At 39.8% G+C, this 26405-nt stretch overlaps 1 protein-coding gene across 3 annotated transcripts in view; it reads left to right on the top strand.

Moving 5' to 3' along the window:
* The window catches only part of LOC138273992 (tenascin-X-like), a 193138-nt gene that overhangs the window by 20210 nt on the left and 146523 nt on the right, over positions 1-26405 (top strand). For 2 of the 3 annotated variants that reach the window (XM_069218926.1, XM_069218925.1), the window contains exons 4-12: positions 286-543; positions 1970-2227; positions 5227-5484; positions 6913-7170; positions 8957-9214; positions 12283-12540; positions 15540-15797; positions 17228-17485; positions 20466-20723. In XM_069218926.1, the coding sequence (XP_069075027.1) occupies positions 286-543; positions 1970-2227; positions 5227-5484; positions 6913-7170; positions 8957-9214; positions 12283-12540; positions 15540-15797; positions 17228-17485; positions 20466-20723 (2322 nt within the window). The remainder of the gene's footprint in view (positions 1-285; positions 544-1969; positions 2228-5226; positions 5485-6912; positions 7171-8956; positions 9215-12282; positions 12541-15539; positions 15798-17227; positions 17486-20465; positions 20724-26405) is intronic. The other variant, XM_069218927.1, reaches the window with a different exon arrangement.

Raw genomic sequence — 26405 nt, 5'->3', positions numbered from 1 at the left:
CTCACACCTTTGTACACCTCGTTATTCAATTGGATGACCTCTCTCACCAGACAGAAGTTAGCCTAGTGATTCCTTAGGGATATATGTTAAGACTCAAGAATTAGGAAAGAGAGGGCCAATAACCTGATCTGCTTTAGTAGATGGATACTTGAAGAACCCCTGTTAAAGAAATACCCCTGTGTTTACATGACAATTGCCATATATTTTTGGCCAACATGTCATAATGATTGCTTTCATTTTAAGTTATACAAGTGTAATTATACCTTTTGTGTCATTTGATTGCAGTGCCAGATGTAGTGAGGAATCTAAGTGCCACCAATGTCACCACACAATCTGTATTCCTGAGCTGGCTACGTCCAGAAGGAAACATGAGCTCTTATGTGATAGAAGTCATCGGAGAACCATCAAATACTAGTGAGGTGCAATCAGAGTCTCTGCCCATCAACGCCCTAAAACCAGGACATTTGTACACCTTTGTGGTCTCTGTGCTGGTGACAGACAACCCTATGAGAGGGGAAAAGGTTGCCATTTCTGAATACACAGGTGAGATTTGATTCATTCATTTTACGTCTCTGATTAATGATACTTTAGTTTTCAGTAATTTCCCTGAATGTGTTAAAGGAATGCAAAAATGATGTGCTGTACGTAAAGTGATGAAGCCCCCAAAGACGTGTTGTGGTCTTTCTGGTATTCTTTTGAAATATTTTGTGAGTTCATTATTAGAAAAGTTAAAGTACATTTGTACCACCAAAGTGCAATCTGAGCAGAAAAAACTGTCCACAAAGATAAGTGAGCTGGCCAATTCAAAGAAAGCAAGTGGCATATTTTCTAAGTTAAAAAGCCCTTACAAATGTTGGATTCCATAGTTGCTAATAAAACAGCATTTCATGAAAAAACCTGAATTAAATTAATGTGGTTTATGAAGCATGAAGAGAGACTGAAAAGTGGATCCCAACAGTGGGGGCATGACCTGAGCCTAAGGTGAGAAACATTAGATAGAACTGGAGACATATCCGGGTACTGAGTTGTTTGTGAAAACTGAGCACTTTTACATGTTCATTCTGAGTACAGGTACAGAATCATGGCTAAATTGCTCTAAAGAGAAGACCTGCCCACCACTGCAAAAAGAAGCCTAGTGGCCAATAACCTTCAGATGGAACAGCTGAAGGCAATCAAACAGAATGTTTTGTGATTTTAACAAGAATCAAAAATTAAGAAAGATAATGCTAGTAAATTGAATTTTACAAAGGCAGATGAAAAGCCAATAAACATACAGTGATTGGAAGCGAGAAATCGATGCAGTTGTTAAAGGCTATCAATAATGGGAACTTCACATCTAAAATCAAAAACTAGACACAGTACAAAAAAACAACAGTGAGTAATTGAGAGAGGCCCAACTGAAGGAACTGAACTTTGTGTAGCAGCTGACATCATTGATCTGAAAAGTAAAAGCATTTTGTGTGTGCAACACTGATTAGAGAAAGAGAATCAGGCTCTCTCTGTCCTTAAGAAAGGTTATGTCACTTCTGCAAATAAGTCATATGTGCTTTGACATGAAGGAGGTGCACAGAAGAAGCGTGAATAGAGTGTATACTGAGTATCTTGAGAATCAAGCATTGAGAAAGACTGAGCCAATGGCCTCAACTACAGATAGGCAGATGGAAATACATTGAACATTCAGTGCTTGGAGATGTAAAGTCAATGAAGCTCATCAAGATGACCTCTCTCACCAGTCAAAGGTTAGCCTAGTGAATCTTAGGGATATATATTAAGAATCGAGAATTAAGAAAGAGAGAGCCAATAACCTGAATTGCACATTGGTGGATGGACACTTGAAGAACCCCTGTTAAAGTAATAGCCCTGCGTTTCCATGACAATTGCCATAAATGTTTGTTCAACATGTCATAATGATTGCTTCTTTTTTCAGTTATACAAGTTTAATTCCACCTTTTGTGTCATTTGATTGCAGTGCCAGATGTAGTGAGGAATCTAAGTGCCACCAATGTCACCACACAATCTGTATTCCTGAGCTGGCTACGTCCTGAAGGAAACATGAGCTCTTATGTGATAGAAGTCATCGGGGAACCATCAAATACTAGTGAGGTGCAATCAGAGTCTCTGCTCATCAACGCCCTAATACCAGGAAATTTGTACACCTTTGTGGTCTCTGTGCTGGTGACAGACAACCCTATGAGAGGGGAAAGGGTTGCCATTTCTGAATACACAGGTGAGGAGATGCCATTCATTCATTTTACATCTCTGATTAATTATACTATAGCTTTCAGTAATTTTCCTGAGTGTGTTAAAGCAATGCAAGAATTATGTGGTGTGCGTAAAGTGATGAGACCCCCAAAGATGTGTTGTGGTCTTTCAGGTATTGTTTTGAAATGTTTTGTGAGTAGCATTATTGGAAATATTAAAGTCCATTTGTACCAGCAAAGTGCAATGTGAACAGTAAAACTGTCCACAAAGATAGGTGAGCTGGCCAATTCAAAGAAAGTAAGCAGCATATTTTCTAAGTTAAAAAACCCTTATAAATGTTAGATTCCATGGTTGGTAATAAAAACAGCATTTCATGAAAAACCTGGCAGAAATTAATGTGGTTTATGAAGCATGAAGAGAGACTGAAAAGTGGATCCCAACAGTGGGAGCATGACCTGTGCCCAATGTAACAAACATTAGATAGAACTAGAGACATATCCTGGTACTGAGTTGTTTGTGAAAACTGAGCACTTTTACATGTTCATTCTGAGTACAGGTACAGAATCATGGCTTAATTGCACTTCGGAGAAGACCTGCCCACCACTGCAATAACTTGCCTAATGGCCAAGAACCCTCAGATGGGACAGCTGAAGACAATCAAACAGAAAGTTTTGTGATTTTAACAAGAATCGAAAATTAAGAAAGATAGTGCTAGTAAACTCAATTTTACAAAGGCAGATGAAAAGCCCATACACATACAGTTCTTGGTAGAGAGAAATCGATGCAGTTGTTAAAGGCTATCTATGATGGGATCTTCATATTTAAAATAAAAAACTAGAAAGAGTACAAAGAAACAACAGTGAGTAATTCAGAGAGGCCCAACTGAAGGCCCTGAGCTTTGTGAAGCAGCTGCCATGCTTGGTCTGAAAAGTAGTAGCTTTTGTGTGTTCAAGTCTGATTAGAGGAAGAGAATCAGGCCTGCTCTATCCTTAAGAAAAGTTACATCAACTGCTGCAAATACGGGCTATGTCCCTGGACACAGAGGAGGTGCACAGAGGAAGATCGAGCAGAGTGTATAGTGAGTATCTTGAGAATCAAGCATTAAGAAAGACTGAGCCAATGGCCTGAACTACCGATAGGCAGATGGAAAGACATTGAACATTCAATACTTGGTGATGTAAAGTCAAAGAATCTAATCAAGATGACTCTTCGTAAGAGCCTCATATCTCAAACAAGAGTGAAACACAATACAAAGTTGCAAACTGGCTCTTTTACAGCATGGTGGGCATCCCGCTATGTCATCAGGGCAGCTGTGGTTTGATCTCCAGTTCCATGTTAGATATCTGACCCATGCAGCTGAGGGTCTCTGCAAAGCCATTGGAACCAGAGCTGCAACTGCTCTACTGAAGAATCAGAATTTTGCAGAGCAGGTGCCTTGTTTGATGAGGGTTCTCTAAAAAAATTGTTTTGTAAGAAAAAACTCTCAAAGCAGAAGTACGTTTTTGAAAAAAAAAATACACCATTGTCATTGATGTTCTAGGAGGTGTCCCTTGAGCTTGTTTGATCCTTGTGCAGTTTCCCACAGTAGGACATTCGCTGTCTCACCTGTTAATATGAGGGAGACAAACGGTATGACCATCGCTCTGCCCTACAAAGGGTAGGGAACTCCACTGTGAGGGTGCTGCCCTTTGATGGACGGGTCACCAAATACAGGACTTACAACAGTGGTGTCTTCTGAGGCTCTGCTGCTGCACACTTTTCATTTCAACCACATTTAAAGAGAGATGTGGTGTGCTGGTTTGAAGATGCAGAAGCCTTACCTATTTATGGAGATTCTCTTACTCTGTGAACCCTTAAGTGTCCCCCATATTCTTTCTATTCAATTTGCATACTGAAATGGAAACTACTGCAGGCGTATTGAATGCCATTAAAAGAGACCCCCCTGCCCTGGAGATACACTGAGAGATTCTCCTGCTCTATTTAAAGAGAGAAATATATACCAATAAAGATTCTGTGTGCTCCCAGCACTATGTATTGAGTACATTTTATTTTTTAATTGGTAGGACATGGCAAATGTCAAGATGAGATTTGAGTGTTGCAATTTGTCTTCATAACTTACCAGTCAAGTCTGAGGTTTAGGCAACCGATCATGGTCCTGTAAATTTGCAGAAGAAAATCATGGGAGATTCTACAGATGTCTAGTATATACTGAGTGGAAAAGTGACGTAGGTACTCTCCACTTTCAGAAAAAGTAAGGGAGGAATGGTTCTAGTTAAAATAATTACATTTTACATGAAAAAAGGGGTTCATAAACATATTTTTAAAATGTCTAATTTGTGAGTCAGACCACAGGTGTGCCTCACCGTCTTACAAAATAATGTATTGGCTCAGTGAGGCAGAATCCTCTCTACAACAACTTAGTTCTCATAACCTTCCCAAGGCCCTCCCACTAAAAGAAATGTGTGTAAATGTGAATAAGAGCATATATATAGTTGGATCCCTACATTTCTTAGAGCCCTGCCACTCTTTTAATGCTGTTTGACTGCACCTTTTACCTGATTTCGAAATGGGCATGTTCGAAAGGTGAAAAGTAATATGGCTAATCAGCACAGAAATAATGTTATCCCCATATTTCTTGCAGGCATCATTGAAGGACTCCCGGCCTTGTAATGACTTCCTATCACTCATAATCAGAATACTGGGGCAGTTCTTGGGCAGTTCAATTTGGGCCTGATTACTCGTACCTTTGTACACCTCGTTATTCAACTGGATGACCTCTCTCACCAGACAGAAGTTAGCCTAGTGATTCCTTAGGGATATATGTTAAGAATCAAGAATTAAGTAAGAGAGTTCCAATAACCTGAAATGCACATTGGTACATGGACAGTTAAAGAACCCCTGTTAAAGGAATCCCCCAGCGTTTCCATGACAATTACTCTACATTTTTGGCCAACGTGTCATAATGATTGCTTTCATTTTAAGTTATACAAGTGTAATTATACCTTTTGTGTCATTTGATTGCAGTGCCAGATGTAGTGAGGAATTTAAGTGCCACCAATGTCACCACACAATCTGTATTCCTGAGCTGGCTACGTCCTGAAGGAAACTTGAGCTCTTATGTGATAGAAGTTATCGGAGAACCATCAAATACCAGTGAGGTGCAATCAGAGTCTCTGCCCATCAAGGCTCTAAAACCAGGAAATTTGTACACCTTTGTGGTCTCTGTCCTGGTGACAAACAACCCTAGGAAAGGGAAAAAGGTCGCCATTTCTGGATACACAGGTAAGGAGATGGGATTCATTCATTTTACCTCTCTGAATAATGATACTTTAGTTTTCAGTAATTTTCCTAAGTGTGTTAAAGCAATGCAAAAATGATGTGCTGTGCGTAAAGTGACGAAACCCCTAAAGACGTGTTGTGGTCTTTCTGGTATTGTTTTGAAACGTTTTGTGAGTAGCATTATTAGAAATGTTAAAGTACTACGTACCACCAATGTGCAATTTGAGCAGTGAAACTGTCCACAAATATAGGTGAGTTGGCCAATTCAAAGAAAGTAAGGGCATATTTTCTAAGTTAAAAAAACCCTTACAAATGTTAGATTCCATATTTGGTAATAAAAACAGCATTTCATGAAAAACCTGGAAGAAATTAATGTGGTTTATGAAGCATGAAGAGAGACTGAAAAGTGGATCCCAACAGTGGGAGCATGACCTGAGCCCAATGTAACAAACATTAGATAGAACTGGAGACATATCCTGGTACTGAGTTGTTTGTGAAAACTCAGCACTTTTATATGTTCATTCTGAGTACAGGTACAGAATCATGGCTAAATTGCTCTTAAGAGAAGATCTGCCCACCACTGCAAAAACTTGCCTAGTGGCCAATAACCTTCAGATGGAACAGCTGAAGGCAATCAAACAGAATGTTTTGTGATTTTAACAAGAATCAAAAATTAAGAAAGATAATGCTAGTAAATTGAATTTTACAAAGGCAGATGAAAAGCCAATAAACATACAATGCTTGGAAGCGAGAAATCTATGCAGTTGTTAAAGGCTATCTATGATGTGAACTTCACATCTAAAATAAAAAACTAGACAGAGTACAAGGAAACAAGAGTGAGTAATTCAGAGAGTCCCAACTGAAGGAACTGAACTTTGTGAAGCAGCTGACATGATTGATCTGAAAAGTAATAGCTTTTGTGTGTGCAACACTGATTAGAGAAAGAGAATCAGGCCCTCTTTGTCCTTAAGAAACGTTATGTCACTTCTGCAAATAAGCCATATGTCCTTTGACATGGAGGAGGTGCACAGAAGACGATTGTATAGAGTGTATACTGAGTATCTTGAGAATCAAGCATTAAGAAAGACTGAACCAATGGCCTGAAATACAGATAGGCAGATGGAAATACATTGAACATTCAGTGCTTGGAGATGTAAAGTCAATGAAGCTCATCAAGACGACCTCTCTCACCAGAAAGAAGTTAGCCTAGTGATTCTTAGGGATATCTATTAAGAATCAAGAATTAAGAAAGAGAGAGCTAATTACCTGAATTGCACATTGGTAGATGGACACTTGAAGAACCCCTGTTAAAAGTAATACCCCTGGGTTTCCGTGACAATTGCCATAAATGTTTGTTCAACATGTCATAATGATTGCTTCCATTTTCAGTTATACAAGTTTAATTACACCTTTTGTGTCATTTGATTGCAGTGCCAGATGTAGTGAAGAATCTAAGTGCCACCAATGTCACCACACAATCTGTATTCCTGAGTTGGCTACGTCCTGAAGGAAACATGAGCTCTTATGTGATAGAAGTCATCGGAGAACCATCAAATACTAGTGAGGTGCAATCAGAGTCTCTCCCCATCAACACCCTGAAACCAGGAAATTTATACACCTTTGTGGTCTCTGTCCTGGTGGCAGACAACCCTAGGAGAGGGGAAAGGGTTGCCATTTCTGAATACACAGGTGAGGAGATGGGATTCATTCATTTTAATTCTCTGATTAATGATAATTTAGTTTCAATTAATTTTCCTGAGTGTGTTAAAGATATGTGAGAATTATGTGATGTACGTAAAGTGATGAGACCCCCAAAGACATGATGTGGTCTTTCTGGTATTGTTTTGAAATGTTTTGTGAGTAGCATTATTACAAATGGTAAAGTACATTTGTACCACCAAAGTGCAATGCGAGCAGTAAAACTGTCCACAAAGATAGGTGAGTTGGCCAATTCAAAGAAAGTAAGGGCATATTTTCTAAGTTAAAAAAACACTTACAAATGCTAGATTCCATATTTGGTAATAAAAACAGCATTTCATCAAAAACCTGGAAGAAATTCATGTGGTTTATGAAGCATGAAGAGAGACTGAAAAGTGGATCCCAACAGTGGGAGCATGACCTGAGCCCAATGTAACAAACATTAGATAGAACTGGAGACATATCCTGGTACTGAGTTGTTTCTGAAAACTGAGCACTTTTACATGTTCATTCTGAGTACAGGTACAGAATCATGGCTAAATTGCAATTAGGAGAAGACCTGCCCACCACTGCAATAATTTGCCTAATGGCCAAGAACCCTCAGATGGGACAGCTGAAGACAATCAAACAGAAAGTTTTGTGATTTTAACAAGAATCGAAAATTAAGAAAGATAGTGCTAGTAAACTTAATTTTACAAAGGCAGATGAAAAGCCAATAAACATACAGTGCTTGGTAGAGAGAAATCAATGAAGTTGTTAAAGGCTATCTATGATGGGATCTTCACATCTAAAATAAAAAACTAGAAAGAGTACAAAGAAACAACAGTGAGTAATTTAGAGAGGCCCAACTGAAGGCCCTGAGCTTTGTGAAGCAGCTGCCATGCTTGATCTGAAAAGTAGTAGCTTTTGTGTGTTCAAGTCTGATTAGAGGAAGAGAATCAGGCCCGCTCTGTCCTTAAGAAAAGTTACATCAACTGCTGCAAATACGGGCTATGTCCCTGGACACAGAGGAGGTGCACAGAGGAAGATCGAGCAGAGTGTATAGTGAGTATCTTGAGAATCAAGCATTAAGAAAGACTGAGCCAATGGCCTGAACTACCGATAGGCAGATGGAAAGACATTGAACATTCAATACTTGGTGATGTAAAGTCAATGAATCTAATCAAGATGACTCTTCGTAAGAGCCTCATATCTCAAACAAGAGTGAGACACAATACAAAGTTGCAAACTGGCTCTTTTACAGCATGGTGGGCATCCCGCTATGTCATCAGGGCAGCTGTGCTTTGATCTCCAAATCAGGCTCTCTCTGTCCTTAAGAAAGGTTATGTCACTTCTGCGAATAAGTCATATGTCCTTTGACATGAAGGAGGTGCACAGAAGAAGCGTGAATAGAGTGTATACTGAGTTTCTTGCGAATCAAGCTTTAAGAAAGACTGAGCTAATCGACTGAACTACAGATAGGCAGATGGAAATACATTGAACATTCAGTGCTTGGAGATGTAAAGTCAATGAAGCTCATCAAGACGACCTCTCTCAGCAGTCAAAGGTTAGCCTACTGATTTTTAGGCATATATATTAAGAATCAAGAATTAAGAAAGAGAGAGCCAAATAACCTGAATTGCACATTGGTAGATGGACACTTGAAGAACCCCTGTTAAAGTAATACCCCTGCGTTTCCATGACAATTGCCATAAATGTTTGTTCAACATGTCATAATGATTGCTTCTATTTTCAGTTATACAAGTTTAATTCCACCTTTTGTGTCATTTGATTGCAGTGCCAGATGTAGTGAGGAATCTAAGTGCCACCAATGTCACCACACAATCTGTATTCCTGAGCTGGCTACGTCCTGAAGGAAACATGAGCTCTTATGTGATAGAAGTCATCGGAGAACCATCAAATACTAGTGAGGTGCAATCAGAGTCTCTGCCCATCAATGCTCTAAAACCAGGAAATGTATACACCTTTGTGGTCTCTGTCCTGGTGACAGACAACCCTATGAGAGGGGAAAGGGTTGCCATTTCTGAATACACAGGTGAGGAGATGGGATTCATTCATTTTACATCTCTGATTAATGATGCTTTAGTTTTCAGTAATTTTCCTGAGTGTGTTAAAGCTATGTAAGAATTATATGATGTACGTAAAGTGATGAGACCCCCAAAGACGTGATGTGGTCTTTCTGGTATTGCTTTCAAATGTTTTGTGAGTAGCATTATTACAAATGTTAAAGTACTATGTACCACCAATGTGCAATTTGAGCAGTAAAACTGTCCACAAAGATAGCTGTGCTGGCCAATTCAAAGAAAGTAAGGGCATATTTTCTAAGTTAAAAAAAACCCTTAAAATGTTAGATTCCATATTTGGTAATAAAAACAGCATTTAATGAAAACGTAGAAGACATTAATGTGGTTTATGAAGCATGAAGAGAGACTGAAAAGTGGATCCCAACAGTGGGAGCATGGCCTGAGCCCAATGTAACAAACATTAGATAGAACTGGAGACATATCCTGCTACTGAGTTGTTTGTGAAAACTGAGCACTTTTACGTGTTCATTCTGAGTACAGGTACAGAATCATGACTAAACTGCACTTCGGAAAAGACCTGCCCACCACTGCAAAAACTTGCCTAATGGCCAAGAACCCTCAGATGGGACAGCTGAAGACAATCAAGCAGAATGTTTTGTGATTTTAACAAGAATCGAAAATTAAGAAAGATGGTGCTTTTGTGTGTTCAAGTCTGAGTAGAGGAAGAGAATCAGGCCCGCTCTGTCCTTAAGAAAAGTTACATCAACTGCTGCAATTATGGGCTATGTCCCTGGACACCGAGGAGGTGCACAGAGGAAGATCGAGCAGAGTGTATAGTGAGTATCTTGAGAATCAAGCATTAGGAAAGACTGAGCCAATGGCCTGAACTACCGATAGGCAGATGGAAAGACATTGAACATTCAATACTTGGTGATGTAAAGTCAATGAATCTAATCAAGATGACTCTTCGTAAGATCCTCATATCTAGAACATGAGTGAGACACAATACAAAGTTGCAAACTGGCTCTTTTACAGCATGGTGGGCATCCCGCTATGTCATCAGGGCAGCTGTGGTTTGTTCTCCAGTTCCATGTTAGATATCTGACCCATGCAGCTGAGGATCTCTGCAAAGCCATTGGAACCAGAGCTACAACTTCTCTACTGAAGAATCTGAATTTTGCAGAGCAGGTGCCTTGTTTGATGAGGGTTCTCTAAAGAAATTGTTTTGTAAGAAAAAACTCTCAAAGCAGAAGTGTGTATTTGTAAAAAAAAAAAATACACCATTGTCATTGATGTTCTAGGAGTGTCCCTGGACTTGTTTGATCCTTGTGCAGTTTCCCACAGTAGGACATTCCCTGTCTCACCTGTTAATATGAGGGAGACAAACGGTATGACCATCGCTCTGCCCTACAAAGGGTAGGGAGCTCCACTGTGAGGATGCTGCTCTTTGATGGACGGCTCATGAAATACAGGACTTACAACAGTGGCGGCATCTGAGGCTCTGCTGCTGCACACTTTTCATTTCAACCACATTTAAAGAGAGACGTGGTGTCCTGGTTTGAAGGTGCAGAAGCCTTACCTATTTATGGAGATTCTCTGACTCTGTGAACCCTTAAGTGTCCCCCATATTCTTTCCATTCAATTTGCATATTGAAATGCAAACTACTGCAGGTGTATTGCATGTGATTAAAAGAGACCCCCCTGTCCTGGAGATACATTGAAAGATTCTCCTGCTCTCTTTAAAGAGAGAAATATATACCAATAAAGATTTTGTGTGCTCCCAGCACTATGTATTGAGTACTTTTTGTTTTTAAATTGACAGGACACAGCAAATGTCAAGATGAGATTTAAGTGTTTTAATTTGTCATCATAACTTACCAGTGAGTCTGAGGTTTAGTCAACCGATCATGGTCCTGTAAATTTGCAGAAGAAAATCATGGGAGATTCTACAGATGCCTACTATATACTGAGTGGAAAAGTGACATAGGTATTCTCCACTTTCAGAAAAAGTAATGAAGGAATGGATCTCATTAGAATAATTAAATTTTACATGAAAAAAGTGGTTCATAAACATATTTTTAAAATGTCTAAATTGTGAGTCAGACTATAGGTGTGTGTCACCGACTTACAAAATAATTGAGTTGTTTGTGAAAACTGAGCACTTTTACATGTTCATTCTGAGTACAGGTACAGAATCATGGCTAAATTGCTCTTAAGAGAAGACCTGCCCACCACTGCAAAAACTCACCTAGTGGCCAATAACCTTCAGATGGAACAGCTGAAGGCAATCAAACAGAATGTTTTGTGATTTTAACAAGAATCAAAAATTAAGAAATTAAGAAAGATAATGCTAGTAAATTGAATTTTACAAAGGCAGATGAAAAGCCAATAAACATACAGTGATTGGAAGCGAGAAATCGATGCAGTTGTTAAAGGCTATCTATAATGGGAACTTCACATCTAAAATCAAAAACTAGACACAGTACAAAAAAACAAGAGTGAGTAATTCAGAGAGGCCCAACTGAAGGAACTGAACTTTGTGTAGCAGCTGAAAAGTAAAAGCATTGTGTGTGTGCAACACTGATTAGAGAAAGAGAATCAGGCTCTCTCTGTCCTTAAGAAAGGTTATGTCACTTCTGCAAATAAGTCATATGTCCTTTGACATGAAGGAGGTGCACAGAAGAAGCGTGAATAGAGTGTATACTGAGTATCTTGAGAATCAAGCATTAAGAAAGACTGAGCCAATGGCCTCAACTACAGATAGGCAGATGGAAATACATTGAACATTCAGTGCTTGGAGATGTAAAGTCAATGAAGCTCATCAAGACGACCTCTCTCACCAGTCAAAAGTTAGCCTAGTGAATCTTAGGGATATCTATTAAGAATCGAGAATTAAGAAAGAGAGAGCTAATTACCTGAATTGCACATTGGTAGATGGACACTTGAAGAACCCCTGTTAAAGTAATACCCCTGCGTTTCCATGACAATTGCCATAAATGTTTGTTCAACATGTCATAATGATTGCTTCCATTTTCAGTTATACAAGTTTAATTCCACCTTTTGTATCATTTGATTGCAGTGCCAGATGTAGTGAGGAATCTAAGTGCCACCAATGTCACCACACAATCTGTATTCCTGAGCTGGCTACGTCCTGAAGGAAACATGAGCTCTTATGTGATAGAAGTCATCGGGGAACCATCAAATACTAGTGAGGTGCAATCAGAGTCTCTGCTCATCAACGCCCTAAAACCAGGAAATTTGTACACCTTTGTGGTGTCTGTCCTGGTGACAGACAACCCTATGAGAGGGGAAAGGGTTGCCATTTCTGAATACACAGGTGAGGAGATGGGATTCACTCACTTTACGTCTCTGATTAATGATACTTTAGTTTTCAGTAATTTCCCAGAATGTGTTAAAGCTATGTAAGAATTATGTGATGCACGTAAAATGATGAGCCCCTCAAAGACGTGATGTGGTCTTTCTGGTATTGCTTTGAAATGTTTTGTGAGTAGCATTATTAGAAATGTTAACATACATTTGTACCACCAAAGTGCAATGCGAGCAGTAAAACTGTCCACAAAGATAGGTGAGCTGGCCAATTCAAAGAAAGTAAGGGCATAATTTCTAATTTAAAAAAGCCCTTACAAATGTTAGATTCCATATTTGGTAATAAAAACAGCATTTCATGAAAAACCTGGAAGAAATTAATGTGGTTTATGAAGCATGAAGAGAGACTGAAAAGTGGATCCCAACAGTGGGAGCATGACCTGAGCCCAATGTAGCAAACATTAGATAGAACTGGAGACATATCCTGGTACTGAGTTGTTTGTGAAAACTGAGCACTTTTACATGTTCATTCTGAGTACAGGTACAGAATCATGGCTTAATTGCACTTCGGAGAAGACCTGCCCACCACTGCAATAACTTGCCTAATGGCCAAGAACCCTCAGATGGGACAGCTGAAGACAATCAAACAGAATGTTTTGTGATTTTAACAAGAATCGAAAATTAAGAAAGATAGTGCTAGTAAACTCAATTTTACAAAGGCAGATGAAAAGCCCATAAACATACAGTGCTTGGTAGAGAGAAATCGATGCAGTTGTTAAAGGCTATCTATGATGGGATCTTCATATTTAAAATAAAAAACTAGAAAGAGTACAAAGAAACAACAGTGAGTAATTCAGAGAGGCCCAACTGAAGGAACTGAACTTTGTGTAGCAGCTGACATCATTGATCTGAAAAGTAGTAGCTTTTGTGTGTTCAAGTCTGATTAGAGGAAGAGAATCAGGCCCGCTCTGTCCTTAAGAAAAGTTACATCAACTGCTGCAAATACGGGCTATGTCCCTGGACACAGAGGAGGTGCACAGAGGAAGATCGAGCAGAGTGTATAGTGAGTATCTTGAGAATCAAGCATTAAGAAAGACTGAGCCAATGGCCTGAACTACCGATAGGCAGATGGAAAGATATTGAACATTCAATACTTGGTGATGTAAAGTCAATGAATCTAATCAAGATGACTCTTCGTAAGAGCCTCATATCTCAAACAAGAGTGAAACACAATACAAAGTTGCAAACTGGCTCTTTTACAGCATGGTGTGCATCCCGCTATGTCATCAGGGCAGCTGTGGTTTGATCTCCAGTTCCATGTTAGATATCTGACCCATGCAGCTGAGGATCTCTGCAAAGCCATTGGAACCAGAGCTGCAACTGCTCTACTGAAGAATCAGAATTTTGCAGAGCAGGTGCCTTGTTTGATGAGGGTTCTCTAAAAAAATTGTTTTGTAAGAAAAAACTCTCAAAGCAGAAGTGCGTTTTTGAAAAAAAAAATACACCATTGTCATTGATGTTCTAGGAGGTGTCCCTTGAGCTTGTTTGATCCTTGTGCAGTTTTCCACAGTAGGACATTCCCTGTCTCACCTGTTAATATGAGGGAGACAAACGGTATGACCATCGCTCTGCCCTACAAAGGGTAGGGAACTCCACTGTGAGGGTGCTGCCCTTTGATGGACGGGTCACCAAATACAGGACTTACAACAGTGGTGTCTTCTGAGGCTCTGCTGCTGCACACTTTTCATTTCAACCACATTTAAAGAGAGACGTGGTGTGCTTGTTTGAAGATGCAGAAGCCTTACCTATTTATGGAGATTCTCTTACTCTGTGAACCCTTAAGTGTCCCCCATATTCTTTCTATTCAATTTGCATACTGAAATGGAAACTACTGCAGGCGTATTGAATGCCATTAAAAGAGACCCCCCTGCCCTGGAGATACACTGAGAGATTCTCCTGCTCTATTTAAAGAGAGAAATATATACCAATAAAGATTCTGTGTGCTCCCAGCACTATGTATTGAGTACATTTTATTTTTTAATTGGTAGGACATGGCAAATGTCAAGATGAGATTTGAGTGTTGCAATTTGTCTTCATAACTTACCAGTGAAGTCTGAGGTTTAGGCAACCGATCATGGTCCTGTAAATTTGCAGAAGAAAATCATGGGAGATTCTACAGATGTCTAGTATATACTGAGTGGAAAAGTGACATAGGTACTCTCCACTTTCAGAAAAAGTAAGGGAGGAATGGTTCTAGTTAAAATAATGACATTTTACATGAAAAAAGGGGTTCATAAACATATTTTTAAAATGTCTAATTTGTGAGTCAGACCACAGGTGTGCCTCACCGTCTTACAAAATAATGTATTGGCTCAGTGAGGCAGAATCCTCTCTACAATAACTTAGTTCTCATAACCTTCCCAAGGCCCTCCCACTAAAAGAAATGTGTGTAAATGTGAATAAGAGCATATATATAGTTGGATCCCTACATTTCTTAGAGCCCTGCCACTCTTTTAATGCTGTTTGACTGCACCTTTTACCTGATTTCGAAATGGGCATGTTCGAAAGGTGAAAAGTAATATGGCTAATCAGCACAGAAATAGTGTTATCCCCATATTTCTTGCAGGCATCATTGAAGGACTCCCGGCCTTGTAATGACTTCCTATCACTCATAATCAGAATACTGGGGCAGTTCTTGGGCAGTTCAATTTGGGCCTGATTACTCGTACCTTTGTACACCTCGTTATTCAACTGGATGACCTCTCTCACCAGACAGAAGTTAGCCTAGTGATTCCTTAGGGATATATGTTAAGAATCAAGAATTAAGTAAGAGAGTTCCAATAACCTGAAATGCACATTGGTACATGGACAGTTAAAGAACCCCTGTTAAAGGAATCCCCCAGCGTTTCCATGACAATTACTATACATTTGTGGCCAACGTTTCATAATGATTGCTTTCATTTTAAGTTATACAAGTGTAATTATATCTTTTGTGTCATTTGATTGCAGTGCCAGATGTAGTGAGGAATTTAAGTGCCACCAATGTCACCACACAATCTGTATTCCTGAGCTGGCTACGTCCTGAAGGAAACTTGAGCTCTTATGTGATAGAAGTTATCGGAGAACCATCAAATACCAGTGAGGTGCAATCAGAGTCTCTGCCCATCAAGGCTCTAAAACCAGGAAATGTGTACACCTTTGTGGTCTCTGTCCTGGTGACAAACAACCCTAGGAAAGGGAAAAAGGTTGCCATTTCTGGATACACAGGTAAGGAAATGGGATTCATTCATTTTACCTCTCTGAATAATGATACTTTAGTTTTCAGTAATTTTCCTAAGTGTGTTAAAGCAATGCAAAAATTATGTGCTGTGCGTAAAGTGATGAAACCCCTAAAGACGTGTTGTGGTCTTTCTGGTATTGTTTTGAAACGTTTTGTGAGTAGCATTATTAGAAATGTTAAAGTACTACGTACCACCAATGTGCAATTTGAGCAGTGAAACTGACCACAAAGATAGGTGAGTTGGCCAATTCAAAGAAAGTAAGGGCCTATTTTCTAAGTTAAAAAAAAACCCTTACAAATGTTAGATTCCATATTTGGTAATAAAAACAGCATTTCATGAAAAACCTGGAAGAAATTAATGTGGTTTATGAAGCATGAAGAGAGACTGAAAAGTGGATCCCAACAGTGGGAGCATGACCTGAGCCCAATGTAACAAACATTAGATAGAACTGGAGACATATCCTGGTACTGAGTTGTTTGTGAAAACTCAGCACTTTTATATGTTCATTCTGAGTACAGGTACAGAATCATGGCTAAATTGCTCTTAAGAGAAGATCTGCCCACCACTGCAAAAACTTGCCTAGTGGCCAATAACCTTCAGATGGAACAGCTGAAGGCAATCAAACAGAATGTTTTGTGATTTTAACAAGAATCAAAAATTAAGAAAGATAATGCTAGTAAATTGAATTTTACAAAGGCAGATGAAAAGCCAATAAACATACAATGCTTGGAAGCGAGAAATCAATGCAGTTATTAAAGGCTATCTATGATGTGAATTTCACATCTAAAATAAAAAACTAGACAGAGTACAAGGAAACAAGAGTGAGTAATTCAGAGAGTCCCAACTGAAGGAACTGAACTTTGTGAAGCAGCTGACATTACTGATCTGAAAAGTAATAGCTTTTGTGTGTGCAACACTGATTAGAGAAAGAGAATCAGGCTCTCTCTGTCCTTAAGAAAGGTTATGTCACTTCTGCAAATAAGTCATATGTCCTTTGACATGAAGGAGGTGCACAGAAGAAGCGTGAATAGAATGTATACTGAGTTTCTTGCGAATCAAGCTTTAAGAAAGACTGAGCTAATCGACTGAACTACCGATAGGCAGATGGAAATACATTGAACATTCAGTGCTTGGAGATGTAAAGTCAATGAAGCTCATCAAGACGACCTCTCTCACCAGTCAAAGGTTAGCCTACTGATTCTTAGGGATATATATTAAGAATCGAGAATTAAGAAAGAGAGAGCCAAATAACCTCAATTGCACATTGATAGATGGACACTTGAAGAACCCCTGTTAAAGTAATACCCCTGCTTTTCCGTGACAATTGCCATAAATGTTTGTTCAACATGTCATAATGATTGCTTCTGTTTTCAGTTATACAAGTTTAATTCCACCTTTTGTGTCATTTGATTGCAGTGCCAGATGTAGTGAGGAATCTAAGTGCCACCAATGTCACCACACAATCTGTATTCCTGAGCTGGCTACGTCCTGAAGGAAACATGAGCTCTTATGTGATAGAAGTCATCGGAGAACCATCAAATACTAGTGAGGTGAAATCAGAGTCTCTGCTCATCAACGCCCTAAAACCAGGAAATTTGTACACCTTTGTGGTTTCTGTGCTGGTGACAGACAACCCTATGAGAGGGGAAAGGGTTGCCATTTCTGAATACACAGGTGAGGAGATGCCGTTCATTCATTTTACATCTCCGATTAATGATACTATAGTTTTCAGAAATTTTCCTGAGTGTGTTAAAGCAATGCAAGAATTATGTGGTGTGCGTAAAGTGATGAGACCCCCAAAGATGTGTTGTGGTCTTTCAGGTATTGTTTTGAAATGTTTTGTGAGTAGCATTATTGGAAATATTAAAGTCCATTTGTACCAGCAAAGTGTAATGTGAACAGTAAAACTGTCCACAAAGATAGGTGAGGTGGCCAATTCAAAGAAAGTAAGCAGCATATTTTCTAAGTTAAAAAACCCTTATAAATGTTAGATTCCATGGTTAGTAATAAAAACAGCATTTCATGAAAAACCTAGAAGAAATTAATGTGGTTTGTGAAGCATGAAGAGAGACTGAAAAGTGGATCGCAACAGTGGGAGCATGACCTGAGCCCAATGTAAGAAACATTAGATAGAACTGGAGAAATATCCTGATACTGAGTTGTTTGTGAAAACTGAGCACTTTTACATGTTCATTCTGACTTCATGTACAGAATCAAGGCTAAATTGCTCTTTAGAGAAGACCTGCCCACCTCTGCAAAAACGTGCCTAATGGCCAAGAACCCACAGATGGAACAGCTGAAGGCAATCAAAGAGAATGATTAGTGATTTTAAGAAGAATCAAAAATTAGGAAAGATAATGCTAGTAAATTGAATTTTACAAAGGCAAATGAAAAGCCAATAAACATACAGTGCTTGGAAGCGAGAAATCTATGCAGTTGTTAAAGGCTATCTATGATGGGATCTTCACATCTAAAATCAAAAACTAGACATACTATAAAGAAAAAAAAGTAAGTAATTCAGAGAAGCCCAACTGAAGGTACTGAACCTTGTGAAGCAGCTGCCATGCTTGATCTGAAAACTAATAGCTTTTGTGTGTTCAAGTCTGATTAGAGGAAGAGAATCAGGCCCTCTCTGTCCTTAAGAAAAGTTACATCAACTGCTGCAAATACTGGCTAGGTCCCTAGACACAGAGGAGGTGCACAGAGGAAGATCGGAAAGAGTGTGTAGTGAGTATCTCGAGAATCAAGCATTAAGAAAGACTGAGTCAATGGCCTTTACTACCGATAGGCAGATGGAAAGACATTGAACATTCAGTACTTGGTAATGTAAAGTCAATTAAGTTAATCAAGATGACTCTTCATAAGATCATCATATTTCAAACAAGAGTGAGACACAATACAAAGGTGCAAACTGGTTCTTTTACAGCATGGTGTGCATCCCACTATGTCATCAAGGCAGCTATGGTTTGATCTCCAGTTCCATGTTAGATATTTGATCCATGCAGCTGAGGATCTCTGCAAAGCCATTGGACCCAGAGACACAACTGCTCCCCTGAGGAATATGCATTTTGCAGAACAGGTGCCAGGTTTTATGATGTTTCTCTAATAAAATAGTTTTGTAAGAAAAACCCCTCAAAGCAGAAGTCTGTTTTTGTAAAATGAAAATCACACCATTGTCATTGATATTCTAGGAGGTGTCCCTTGAGCTTGTCTGTACTTGTGTAGTTTCCCACAGTAGGACATTCCCTGTCTCACCTGTTAATATGAGGGAGACAAACTGTATGACCATCGCTCTGCCCTACAAAGGGTAGGGAGCTCCACTGTGATGGATGGGTCGCCAAATACAAGATTTACAACAGTGGCGGCATCTGAGGCTCTGCTGCTGTATACTTTTCATTTCAACCAATTTTAAATAGAGATGTGGTGTCCTGGTTTTGAGGTGCAGAAGCCTTACCTATTTATGGAGGTTTTCTTACTCTGTGAACCCGGAAGTGTCCCCCATATTTTTTCTACTCAATTGGCATATTGAAATGCAAACTACCACAGCTGTATTGAATGGGATTAAAAGAGAACTCCCTGCCCCGGAGATACATTGAGAGATTCTCCTGCTCTATTAAAAGAGAGAATATATACCAGTAAAGATTCTGTGTCCTCCCAGCACTAGGTATGGACTAAATGTTGTTTTTAAATTGGCAGGAAACGGCAAATGTCAGGATGAGGTTTGATTGTTTCAATTTGTGATCATCAGTTACCAGTGAAGTCTGAGGTTTAGTCAACGATCATGGTCCTGTAAATTTGCAGAAGAAAATCATGGGAGATTCTACAGATGCCTACTATATACTGAGTGGAAACATGACATAGGTATTCACCACTTTCAGAGGAAGTAAGGAAGGAATTATTCTAATTAGAAGAATAAAATGTATATGAAACAAAAGGGGTCCATAAAGATATTTTTTAAATCTCTAATTTGTGAGTCAGTCCAAAGGTGTACGTCACCGACTTACAAAATAATGTGTTGGCCGAGGGAGGCAGAATCCTCTCTTCAACAACTTAGTGTTCTTAACCTCCCAAGGCCCTTTCACAAAAAGAAAAGTGTGTAAATTTGAATAAGAACACATATATAGTTATAACCCTACATTTCTTAGAGCCTTGCCACTCTTTCAATGCTGTTTGACTGAACCTTTTACCTGATTTCAAAATGGGCAGGTTCGAAAGTTGAAAAGTAATATGGCCAATCCGCACAGAAATAGTGGTATCCCCATATTTCTTGCAGGCATCACTGAAGGACTCCCGGCCTTGTAATGACTTCCTGTGACTCATAATCAGAATGCTGGGACAGTTCTTGGGCAGTTCAGTTGGGCCTGTTTACTCGTACCTTTGTACACCTTGTTATTCAATTGGCTGACCTCTCTCACCAGACAGAAGTTAGCCTAGTGATTCCTTAGGGATATAAATTAAGAATCAAGGACTATGAAGGAGCGAGCCAATCACCTGAATTGCACATTGGTAGATGGACACTTGAAGAACACCTGTTAAAGGAATACCCATGCGTTTCCATGATAAGTGCCATAAATTGTGGCCTACAAGTCATAATGAGTGCTTCCATTTTCAGTTATTCAAGTTTAATTACACCTTTTTTGTCATTTGATTGCAGTGCCAGATGTAGTGAGGAATCTAAGTGCCACCAATGCCACCACACAATCTGTATTCCTAAGCTGGCTACGTCCTGAAGGAAACATGAGCTCTTATGTGATAGAAGTCATTGGAGAACCATCAAAGACTGTTGAGGTGCAATCAGAGTCTGTGCTCATCAACACCCTAGAACCAGGAACTTTGTACACATTTGTGGTCTCCATCCTTGTGACAGACAACCCTATGAGAGGGGAAAGGGTTGCCATTTCTGAATACACAGGTGAGGAGATGGGATTTATTCATTTTACATCTCTGTTTAATGATACTTTAGTTTTCAGTAATTTTCCTGAGTGTGTTAAAGCAATGCAAGAATTATGTGATGTGTGTAAAGTGATGAATTGCCCAAAGACGTGATGTGTTCTTTCTGGTATTGTTGTGAAACTTTTTGCGAGTAGCATTATTAGAAAAGTTAAAGTACATTTGTACCACCCAAGTGCAATGTGAGCAGTAAAACTGTCTACAAGGATAGTTGAACTGGCCAATTCAAATAAAATAAGTGGCATATTTTATAAGGAAAAAATGCCCTTGCAAATGAGTGTGTGTATAAATGTGACCACAGTTCACGATTCACAATCAGAACCTGCAGCACAGTGAATGGTCAGACAAAAAACAAAAAAGTCCATCAGTTTTTCCTAAAGGCAGCGTTCAATGTGTTACATAGAAGTATGCATTACCGTGCTGCTCTGCTAATCTTTCATTATCCCGTCCTATGTAGGAATAATAACAGACCACGTAAGCCTATTGGCTAAGCCTTTTAAGGTGGGCAAACTCTTCCTTGAAAAGCTAAGTTTAACCCACTTCCGTTCATCTCAACCTGATTTCAAATGTTAGTTTCTATTGTTGGTAATAAAAACACTATTTTATGAAACACCTAAAGGAAATTAACGTTGATTGATAAAGCATTAAGAGAGACCCAAAAGCAGATCCCAACTCTGAAGTAATGAACTAAACCCAATGTAGCAAATGTTAGATTAAAAATGGAGACATAAATATCCAGGTTTTGAGTTGTTTGTGAAAAGTGAGAACAACTAGGTGTTGATTCTGAGGAGAGGTACAGAATCATGCATAAACTGCTCTTAAAATTAAGGCATGCCCACCACAGCAAAGTCGCCTAGTGGCCTGGGACACTCAGAAGAGGATTGTTTGGTGATTTATCTCAAGACTCAAAAGCTAATAAAAGTAGGGCTTGTGCCCCAAATTTCACAATAGCAGTTGAAAAGCCAATAAACTAAAGTGTTTGATGGTGATTAGTCAGTGCATCTACAAGATGCGCCATTATTGGATATTCACATCTCAAAGTAACTATGAAACACAATACAAAGATGCAAACTGACGAATTCTAAGAGCCCCAACTGAAGGCACCGAACTGTGTGAAGCAGGTGCAATGCTTGATGTGAAAAGTGAGAGCTTTTCTGTGTTCAGGTCTGAGCACAGGCCGAGAATCCTTTCTTTTTTGTCCTTCAGAAAAGGTATGTCCATTACTGCAAAAAAGTCCCATCTCCTTGGACATGCAGGATGTGTATGGAAGAGGATCAAATAGAGTGCATAGTGATGCTGCTTGAGAATCATTGTGAGAAATTGGGTTGGTGGTAAACTAGGGTGTGAACCCTGGTCAAGCAACAACCACTATCTCCGTCAGGGTGAACCTCAAAATGTCACAGGATTAACCTCTGCTTAACAGTGGGTTGTTTGGCACAATAGGCAGTCAGGCTTTACTTTACTTAGAGTCAAGGTACAAAGTATGCTGCACTCAAACAGTAATAAAATAAAAACACAACACAAATAAAATTCCACACCATGTTCGACAAATGTTTTAAAAGTAGGGTACATTTTATTAAATTATTTGACACCAAAACAAAAAAAATCCAATCAGTCGATCTCGGGTTATGCATTTTTAAAGTTTTTAATAACAAATACCCCCTAAAAGATCAAAGAACCCACTGCCAACAATCAGTTGCGTGAGATCTGCTCAGCCTCGAAGGATTGTGGTTCAGATACAAGAAGTGTATTGTGCGGAGTCAGTGCTTACCTTCTGACTTTGATGAAACTCTGAGAAAAAGTGTTTTGATAAGTTCAAGTTCAGTGGGGCAAGGCTATATAGGAGGTGTCTGAGGATGGACCATAGTTGTCAGATAGCCTTGGGTCAAAGCCACAGTGAAGATTTCTACGTTTGGACTTAGACTCAGAAATTTAAGTCAAAAATCTCCAGTGGGATGAGGAAGACGGCTGTAGCCTAAGACGGTTCTTTGATGCTGGATACTCCTTTTTCGAAGGAGAAGAACATACCAACCAGTGACACATCTCAGGTGGACAGGTGAGCAGGTTGGTTGCGGTCTGCTTCTTGTTCTCAGAGCAGTTTTTGGTCAACACTTTTTAAAGACACCAGTTTTGGGATTTGCCCATCTTGGAACTTTTAGTGCCATAACCAAGGGTCCTGTGCAGGTGGGGCACCACTTTGGGGTTCAGGACTCACTCAGGCTGGGTGCATGTGTGGGTTCAAGATGGTAGGACCCTTTTTGTCTTGTGGCTCTGAACAGGAAGCTATCAGACTAGCCCTTGGAGTCACTCTGGCAGTCCTAGGTTCAGGTGAAGATAAATGGCTCAACAGCAGGGCTGGAATCCAAGGGATTAAGACAGGGTCCAGGCAACAAAGCAATCCTTCCAGGTACATCAAAGCAGTTTTGCAGATCAGCAACGTTTAGGGGAGTGAGAACCTATACTTTATAACTGGTTAGTAGTGGTAAAGTACAGAGCCCAATGGCCAACAAAAACATTTGGGAGGGACCCTCCTGAAAGGGCCAGGTCCAACAATCAAAAATTCAGAAAGACAGAGCTAGTCACATCAATCACAGATTGGCAGATAGAAGACATCAAATATTCTGTGCTTGGAGTTGCAATGTCAGTGAAGCTTATCAAAATGATTCTTCATGTGATCCTCATGCCCAAACAAAAGTGAGACACAATACAAAAGTGAAATTGGCTCATCTACAGCATGGTGTGCACCTGCTATATCACCAGGAGAGCTGGGGTTGGATCACCAATTCCCTGCAGGTGATGCTCTCTGCAAAGCCAGTGGATTCATGTTAGAAATAGGGTTTCTAGTTATGTATGCACCCTGTCCAAGCAGGAACCACCACTCTTGTTAGAGTATGCTAGATACACAATTAATGATAACCTGTGCTCACCCTCTGGTAGCTTGGCACAGAGCAGTCAGGCTTATCTAAAGAAACAATGTGTAAAGTATTTGTGCAACACACACACAGAAACACAATGAAAACATCACAAAAAGTACTCATCGCAGATTTAGACAGGAATATACTATTTTTACGAGTGAAACAAGACCAAAATGACAAAAATCTAATCTAAGTAGTGCTTAGAAATCAATAGCACTGAAAGGTTACTTGAGTTTGTACTAGACAGGGGTAAATGCAAAGCTCAGGCTGACTGGGGTGGAGGGCAAACCGGCTACAGGACGCACGCAGAGCACACTGAAACTGTACCTTGGATGATTGGATGTGTCAGTTCCAATCCACTCAGTCAGGTCCTGCGTCGGTGCTGAACCACTTTTGATGCAGGCAATGCGTCATTGTCGAGCTGCACAGAGATGTACTCAGATCGGCGCTAATGTATTGTCGGACGTTTTTGATAACCCTGGGACTTCAGGAATAGGAGGTAAACCAGCCTTTGAGTCACTCTGTGTTCAAGTGAGAGGGTCCAGTCCTTGTCCTCAGCAGGGCAGAGATCAGCAGGCAGCAAGGGCAGCTCAGCAAAGCAGTGAAGCTGTTCCTTCAGAGCAGTCAACCAGAGTGGCAATCCTTGTAGACCAGCAGTCCTTTCTCCTAGCAGAGTTCTTCACCGGTCCAGTAGTGTACTGTTTTGCCAAATGAGCCTTCGAAATCGGGGTACTTCAGAGCAGTCTCTTGAAGTGCACAGGTTCCCCTTTTCTTCCAGCCTCCAGACTATCAGTAGGGGGTAATCACCCCTGTATGTGGGATAGAGGACACTCCTTATTGAAGTGTGTCAGCTTCATCCCCTTCTTGCACAGGAAGATCAATCAGAATGCAGATGAATGCAGATGAGTTATCTGTCACATCCACCCTTCCTGTGTTTGCTGCTGTCTAGAGGGAATGCACAAAGTGTAACTGGCACCTACCCCAAACGTGTATTGGAGATAAGCTGTAGGACACTCAGAACAGTAGGAGCAGAGAAATGCCAAATTTAAAAAAAGTGGCTTTTCTAAATTAGTAATGTTAAATACAACTTTATCAATAAAGAGGATTTATCATTACCATTCCAGAGATATGAAACATGATACAGCTACTCCTTTCTGGGAAGGATGGGAGCAACCTACTGAAGTGGGTGGCACAATCAGTGCTACAGGCCCACTTATAGCATTTGATTGACGGGCCCTGGGTATATGGTATACCACTTTACAAGGGATGTATAAATAATTGTAATTTACCAGTGTTAAATACACCAATGTTACCATGTTAAGGTGGAGCTGCACATGTGCCTTAGCACTTCTCAGCAGTGGTAAAATGCTCAGAGTCCTAAAGCCAACAAAAAGATACAGAATAAAATTGAGGCAAACAGGCAAAAAGATTGGTGTAAGACCACCCTAAGGCTGACAGGTCTAACAATTCAGGGCTACAACTGCTCCGCTGAAGGATCAGAATTTTTCGAAGCAGGTCACAACTATGATGAGATTTCTCTGCACAATATTTTGTTTTCTGAGAACCAACTTCCAAAGCTAGATTTTGTTTTCATAAAAAACACAATATTGTTTCATACACACATGAATGTTTCTTCCTGAGCTTTTTATGCTATTCAACAAAATCCTTGCCTGGGACATTCCCTGCCTTATACATTAATCTGAGGGAGGAGAAATGAATGGCCATTCCTTTTACCTAGATTGGATGGGGAGCTCCACTGTGACCTTGAAGCACTATGGAGGATGGGCTACCGAGTATGAGGCTTGCAGCAGCTGGGGATCTGCTATTGTAAACCTTACACTTCCACCACCTTTAAATAGAGCTGGGCTATCGAAGACTGGAGGAGCCGAATCCCTGCATATTTATAGGGGTGTGCCTACTCTATCAAACTTTGAGCCTGAATTAGATCCTGCCAGAAGGAATACTCCATCACAAAGATGATAGATATCCCGCCTGCCGTCCATGAGATATTATGGAATCATAATACAGCCAATGAGATATCCGTCCCATTTGTGATGGAGTATTCCCATCTGCCAAGATCTAAATCAGGCTCATTATATCCCAAATTCATTCTGTTTCTTCTGCATATTCACATGCAAATGACTGCACTGCATAGAATGAGCTAAAAAAACCTTCTTGTTGCTTGAAAGCATGGAGAGTTTTGCCTCCTTTATTTATAGAAACCAAAATATACCAGTGGATAATCTATCTGTTCTCAGCTATTGTGCATATTTTACATCTAGATTGGCACTTTGCATAAAACGCCAGGATGATTCTTGAATGTTTCAGTTGGTGATTGTAAGTGAACTGGGAGATCTGTGGTTTGCGCAATCGATCATGCTCCTGTAAATTTGCAGAAGAAAATCATTGGAGATTCTTGGGATATCTAGTATTGTTGAGTGGAAAAGTGAAATAAATATTCTGATTTCAGTATAAGTGGTGGAAGAAAAGATTCTTATTAGAAGAGAGAAAATACATGAAACAAAAATGATACACAAAGATATTTTTTAAATCGCTAATTTGTGAGTATGGTGCTCAGGTGTACGTACACTGACTTACATAATAAGGTTCTGGCAGGGGGAGGTGGAACCCTCGCTCCAGAGATTTAACTCCCAAAATCTTACTAACACCCTCCTATAAAAACAAATGTGCAGAACTATAAATATGACAAATCATATGGTTGAATCCCT

Source organism: Pleurodeles waltl, unplaced genomic scaffold, assembly GCF_031143425.1.
Source record: "Pleurodeles waltl isolate 20211129_DDA unplaced genomic scaffold, aPleWal1.hap1.20221129 scaffold_135, whole genome shotgun sequence".
Classification (NCBI taxonomy): domain Eukaryota; kingdom Metazoa; phylum Chordata; class Amphibia; order Caudata; family Salamandridae; genus Pleurodeles; species Pleurodeles waltl.
The sequence above is the reverse complement of the archived record's forward strand: the minus strand, read 5'-3'. Positions and strand labels throughout refer to the sequence as shown.